Source organism: Crotalus tigris, unplaced genomic scaffold, assembly GCF_016545835.1.
Source record: "Crotalus tigris isolate CLP2741 ecotype Arizona unplaced genomic scaffold, ASM1654583v1 scf7180000019021.11574027:1482141, whole genome shotgun sequence".
Lineage (NCBI taxonomy): Eukaryota > Metazoa > Chordata > Lepidosauria > Squamata > Viperidae > Crotalus > Crotalus tigris.
Genome location: NW_024097333.1, coordinates 1,157,572 through 1,164,358, shown reverse-complemented (window position 1 = coordinate 1,164,358; position 6,787 = coordinate 1,157,572). Strand labels below are relative to the sequence as shown.

General features: G+C 47.2%; 1 protein-coding gene across 1 annotated transcript in view; it reads left to right on the top strand.

Annotated features, from left to right (window-relative positions):
- The first annotated feature begins 293 nt into the window (after positions 1 to 293).
- PPP2R5B (protein phosphatase 2 regulatory subunit B'beta) overlaps positions 294 to 6,787 on the top strand; it is a 31,223-nt gene continuing 24,729 nt past the window's right edge. Inside the window, exon 1 of the mRNA XM_039358460.1 lies at positions 294 to 526. Coding sequence (XP_039214394.1) covers positions 328 to 526 — 199 coding nt within the window. The 5' untranslated portion in view covers positions 294 to 327. The remainder of the gene's footprint in view (positions 527 to 6,787) is intronic.

The following is a 6,787-nucleotide window of genomic DNA, read 5'->3' as shown; positions in this document are numbered from 1 at the left end:
GCTGCTGGGGACTTCCACGCACCCACCTGTCTACCCCCCCCTGCCGCTTGGGGGGGGTCCTGAGTTGGAGGTCCGGCCGGCCCGCAGCCCCCCCTCCGACCTGACCCTCTGCGGCTGCTAGTGGGGACTTCCACGCACTCACCTGTCCGCCCCCCCCCACCGCACACCTGAGATCGGCAGACTGGGCCAGGTGACAGGTGATGGGGTGCCCGCTGCGGCCGGAGGGGATGCCCGGCACCCCTGGGCGGGATTAAGCCAAGCCTCCTGCCCGGCCTCACCTGCCCCCCGGGTTCAGCTGCCGGACGGACTCTTGCCCCGCTTCAGGACATGGAGACCAAAATCCCGCCGGCCGTCACCCCGACCAGCCCGTCCTCCCCCGGGCTGTCCCCCGTGCCCCCACCGGACAAAGTGGACGGTTTCTCCCGCCGGTCGCTTCGCCGCTCCCGCCAGAGACGGTCGCACAGTTCCTCCCAGTTCCGATACCAGAGCAACCAGCAGGAGCTGACCCCTCTCCCCCTGCTGAAAGGTAGGTCCGGGCGGGGGGGCTCAGGGGGCTGGAGAGCCGCCCCCCCTCTCCGTGGGTTATCAGTGCCCAGTCTTAAGCCGCCCTTGGGTGCCCGTTGGATGCCAGGGTGGCCCGAGCTGCGGCCGGAGACCCCAAGACAGGCCGAACCCCAAAGAGAATGCAGAACCACAAGAGTTGGACGGGACCTTGGAGGTCGTCTAATCCAACCCCCCCCCCTGCTCGGACAGGGAAAACTGTACCACTTCAGACAAAATGAATCCCCAGTTCCTGCGTTGGCTCTGCAGAACTTGTGCAAATAAACTGTAGTTTGCCTATTTGTTGAGTCCAGTGGAGGGTACCTTAGTTTGTCAATGATGGCTTGCACTGTGCGGTTTTGGGTGGTTTCGTCCAGTAATTTATTTTTTATGCATTTTTACAAATGCCAAGGCAAGGGGGTTGGAGAATGCCTCCAAGGTCCCTTCCAACCTTATTATTCTATGTTCTAATGCAGCAAACATACCTAACACTCCTTCCTCTTCCAGTTTTCCCCAGAACAACCCTGTGAGGTGGGCTGGACTGAGAGAGAAGGACTGGTCCAAAGTCAGCCAGGACTAGAACTCACTGTCTCCTGGTTTGGCTTGAGCAGGCGATAAATAAATCAGAGCCATGCATTTGAGAACTTTAATTTATTTATGTATTAGATTTTTATCCTGCTTTTATTACTGTATAAGTAACTCAAAGCAGAAACGTACCTAATACAGGCAGTCCTTCACTTACAATACTTCATTTAGTGACCATTCAACGTTATAGCGGCACTGAAAAAAGTGACTTACGACTGTTTTTCGCAGTTACGACCACTGCTGCATCCCCCCCCAGGATCATGTGATCAAAATTCAGATGCTTGGCAACTGACTCATATTTATGACAGTTGCTGTGTCCCAGGGCCACGTGATCCCCTTTTGTGACCTTCTGACGGGCAAAGTCAATGGGGAAGCCAAATTCATTTAACAACCCGATTACTCACTTATCCCATGCAGTGATTCGCTTAACAAATGAGGCAAGGAAGGTCGTAGAATGGGGCAAAATTCACTTAACTAATGTCTCACTTAACAACAGAAATTTTGGGGTCAATTTTGGTCGTAAGCCAAGGGCTACCTGTATTCCTCCCTCCTCCCCTTCTCCCTGTCACAACAGTGCTGATGGAGATTTCCATTCTGTGTTTTTTAACACCGGGAGATTCTCTGCTCTGTGGTGCTTCCTATATTATAGACATGTTGCTGGGATGCAGAATAATCTGCAATTTGGTAGCTGAAGGGACCCATCTTCTCTCTTGTCCAAGTACACGTAGTCCTCGACTTAACAACAGTCCATTTAGTGACCAAAGTTGCAACAGGACTGAAAAAAGGGACTTACGGCCTTTTTTCGCAGTTACGACCTTTCCAGCATCCCCAGAATCACATGGTCATAAAAGTCAGACGCTTGGCAACTGGTTCATACTTACGACCGTTGCTGTGTCCCAGGGTCACGTGATCCCCTTTTACGACCTTCCGACAAGCAAAGTCAAAGGGGGAAGCCGGAGTCACTTAATAGCCCTGTTAACTAATTTAACAATTGCAGTGGATTCACTTAACAACTGTGGCAAGAAAAGTCATAAAATGGAAACTCCCTGAACAGATGTTTCACTTGGCAACAGAAATTTTGGGCTCAGTTGTGGTCATAACTCGAGGACTATGTGTAGTTTCAGGAGAAACTAACCCCACAGCTATTCTGCCCTGCAAGTTAATCCACAAAAAAAACAAAAATTAAGTTAATAACAGTTGCAATGCCAATTGCCAGGTTTTTAAGTTGCCTTAAATTAAGTGTGTTAGAACATAGAACATAGAATCATAGAATGGGAGGGACCTCAGAGGTCTTCTAGCCCAGCCTCCTGCTCTAGGCAGGAGACTTTATACCATTCTGGACAAATAGCTGCCCAATCTCTTCTCGAAAGTCTCCAGTGATGGAGCCCCCACAACTTCTGGTGGCAAGCTGTTCCACTGATTAATTGTTCTCACTGTCGGGACATTTTTCCTTAGTTCTAGGTTGCTTCTCTCCTTCATAAATTTCCATCTGTTGCTTCTTGTCTTCAGCTGTTTTGAAGAACAGGTGGACCCCCTCTTTTTTTGTGAGAGCCCCTCAAGTAATGGAAGACAATTGTCATATCCTCCCCAGGTCTTTCTTTTCATTAGGCTACAGTAGACATTCCCAAGTCCTGCAACCATGCATCGTATAATTTAGCCTCCATGCTCCTTATCATCTTTATTGCTCTTCTCTGCACTCTTTCCAGAGTCTTAGTCCAGTGGTTCTCAACCTGTGGGTCGGGACCCCATTTGGGGTCGAACGACCATTTCACGGCGGTCGCCAAACAACGCAGTCCACCATTTTTCCCCCTTTTCCTTAGCTGTGCTACTCCCTTTTATTCTATTGGCTTTTGAAAGCCAATAGAATAGACTCTCTTGAATAGAGTCTAATTCTATTGGCTTTCAAAAGCCAATAGGAATTGTCCAGGCTGTCTCTGCCCTGCTGAGCCCGCCAAAAGTCCCATTCTGCAAACGGCGCTGCACCTGTTGAGTACTCCTCGACTTACGACCGGTTGAGTAGTCCTTGACTTACAACCGGTTGGGGGGTCGTGGCATTAAAAAGGTTGAGAACCACTGTCTTAGTATCTTTGTTGTGTGAACTGACCTCAGTGTGGCTCAGATTCAGCTAGTCTAGGCTCAACATTGCATTGTAGGAAGCCTAACCTTCGATTAGCCCCTTATGTGAAACAGCCATCACCCTTCGGCCATAAAATATATAGGCATGGTTTGTATGAATGCAGCAATTGTGGTCACCAGGGTTTAGTGTTTTCTGTGAATGCAGCCAGGAAATTCCAGCTCAGTCTCTGACAGGACTCAGGAAAAAATGTTGAGAAAGTGTCTAATTTACTGGAGAGGCCAGTAAATCTGAGGAGACAGCTTAGTTTGGGTGAACAACAGGCTGAAATTGATAACACGACTTTGGCGTTCTTGAGATGGGAAGCGAATTGGTGGGTGTAAAAGATTCAGAGGCTTTGATGCTTCCCGTAAAAAGGATGAGCCCCTAAGTAGGTGACAAGGATCATCCTTCTCATCCTTCTCATCTCATCTTGCAACTCTCATGAGTGGATAATTATTGGATATTTTCCTAGGGAGATGACTTGGTTTAACGCCGCTTTCCTGGGTCACAGGAGGGAAGAAGGGAGATGGTCAAGAAATCGTGGTCAGAGGTTGGATCCTGGAAAAACTCAAATGATAGGTGTGTTTGCAGGAAAGGACCAGCCTGGGTCTTGCATTTTCTCCAGCATCTTATATAAGGGATTATTTTCTAAGGCTCCTAAGGGAAATGCAGGGATTTGGCTGGAATCAGTGCGGGAGTTGCTTTTATCGATTGCTGGTAAAAATGATAGGAAAGAAATCATTTTTAGTGATGATCTCTTAGCCAAAATGCAAACTCTAATGATTGCTAAGTAGCCCAAGAGCCATTAAACACATTACGTATTACAAGGAAACGGCCCGGCAGATTGCAAAGAAATAACAAAACTTATTAGCTATAAAAAAAAGCAAAGTATCCGTACATTTTAACTCTCTGTATCATGCACAGAGGAGCATATATCTGGAGCCATGCCCCACTCCAGCTGAACAACAATATCATGGCAAAGGAGGGTTTCATTGCAACAAAATATTTCTCTTCAAAAATAAAAAATAAACGGGAGAAACTTAAGCAACATTTTGTCCTTTTTGGAGGCTGAAAGAAAAGAACAAAAGAAAAACCAGGTCCTCACCAAAGTAAAACAAATCCAAATGTGAAAAAGCAAAGGGTTTTTTTTCACCATCAACCCTTCTGTCTGTCTATCCTTCCTGTGTTTTTCCTTTCCATCTATCCCTCTCTCCCTCCCTTTGTGTATCATCTTTCCGTACCACTCATCTGCTTTTATCTATTCACCAACTTCTATCCATTCATCCTTCTTTTGTCTTTTCTCCCTCCCTCCCTCCCTCCCTCCTTCTCTCTTTCTCTTCAAATTTAGGTACTGCCCATCTCTCTGATAGAGTGACTCTGGGCAGCAGTGTACAGTTAAAGCTGTTCATTCTTCTCTCTTCCATTTTTCTCCAACCCAGTGCTCCCCAGAGGGGATCTGGTCTCCTAATCCTCACCCAGAAGAGCAGCTGGGAGCTTCTGCAATTTGAAATCAAACAAATCCGGAGTGTGTGGTTTGGAGAATGCCAGTAAACAAAACATGCCTGGCTGGGAAATTCTGGGAGTTGACGTCCATCCCTGGTCAAGGTTGAGAAGCACTGCCGGATGGCCTGTGCCACCTTGGCTTAATAAATTAGAATCTTTGTAGCTCAGGGTTGACACGAGGAGTCCTGGGTGCTCTCTGAGCTTGGTGGTTTTCTTGCAGACATTTCATTACCCAACTAAGGAATATCATCAGCGCTAGAACAGAGTAGAGTTTGCAGGGAGGTGGATGAGGATTTGGGGTCCTGGGTGCTCTCTGAGCTTGGTGGTTTTCTTGCAGACTTTCATTACCCAAACTAGGTAACATCATCAGTGGACTGTTTTCATTACTTATTTTGGTAATGAAACATCTGCAAGAAAATAACGAAGCTCAGAGAGCGCCCAGGACCCCACAATCTTCTTCCTCCTCCTCCCCTCCTCCTCCTCCTCTCCACAACCCCACATTCCTTCTAGCACTGATGATGTTCCCTAGTTTGGTAATGAAACATCTGCAAGAAAACCACCAAGCTCAGAGAGCATCAAGGACCCCACAGTCCTTTTCTCCTCCTCCTCCTCCTCTCCACAACCCCACATTCCTTCTAGCACTGATGATGTTCCCTTGTTTGGGTAATGAAACATCTGCAAGAAAACCACCAAGCTCAGTCAGAGGGGACTCCTCCTCGCTTCTGCCTTCATGAGAAGCCAAGTGAATCACAGCGAGCTTTTTCTCAACCGCAGCATTCTCTCTTATCTCAGCCGATGGTTCCTTCTCCAGATGTGGCCTCAGTTCTCCTCAGATTCCTTGCTACAGGAACCCGCTCATATTGGAGAGGTCAGCTGATGCTCCCAGGTCCCTACTGGGTTCCTAGATGCTGGAGTCTCGTCTACCTCGATGTAAGCCATCAGCCTCCCAGCTGCCATGGTTACAGTTCCCATGGGGGGGGGGGCTGCCAGAGCTGCCTGGTGCCCCAAGGGGCATCGGGGAGCGGAGAACGCAGGAGACGGTGACAACATGTCCCACAGCGCCTCAGCCATAACCAGCCTTCTGCTCTTAACGCCATTCCTTACAGTATTCCTTGCTCTGAATGCCTGCTGGCAATGTACGGAGGATGGCAACTCCTTAGCATCCTTGCAGTGACCGTCCTGGGGTCTCTGGGACCCGATTCTGCAACCGGCAGCCCCCTCCCCCTGCAAACCCTGGTGGGGCTCTGTGAAAGTGGCAGCAGAATCCAGGATTCCCATGGGGTGTTGGGTGTTTTGATATATGGGGCGCAATCCTTCTGGCTGCGATTAATGAATGTAATTATCCTCAAAAAGCCGCTTTACTTTCCCTTGACTAATTTTTTTTTAATTGAAAAGTTTTATAAAAATTACAGTATACACCCCAAAACCCACCCACCCTAAACCCCCCCCCTCTCCCTCCCCCACTTCCCAGAGCTGAGTACAGGGTTACAAATATAATAATCAAACTCTAATTAACATTAACCAACTATATGAATAACCAAGTCCATAATGCGCTTAAACTCCCCTTTAACATAGGTATAAACAAATTAAAAATAAACATAATAATATAAATTTAAGTCGATATTATTAAACTATACAATATCCAAATTGTTAAACAATACTAATACTAAAAATAATAATAAAACTAATAAACATTCTACTATAATAAACTATTAATAATAATAATACTCAACTATTTTGAGCCTGGTCAAATGCACGGGCTTGCACTAAATCAAATTATAGGTCAGTGGTTCTCAACCTTTTTAATGCCGCGACCCCCAACCGGTTGTAAGTTGAGGACTACTCAACCGGTCGTAAGTCGAGGACTACTCAACTGGTGCAGCACCGTTTGCAGAATGGGACTTTTGGCGGGCTCAGCAGGGCAGAGACGGCCTGGACAATTCCTATTGGCTTTGGAAAGCCAACAGAATTAGACTCTATTCAAGAGAGTCTATTCTATTGGCTTTGAAAAGCCAATAGAATAAAAGGGAGTAGCACAGCTAA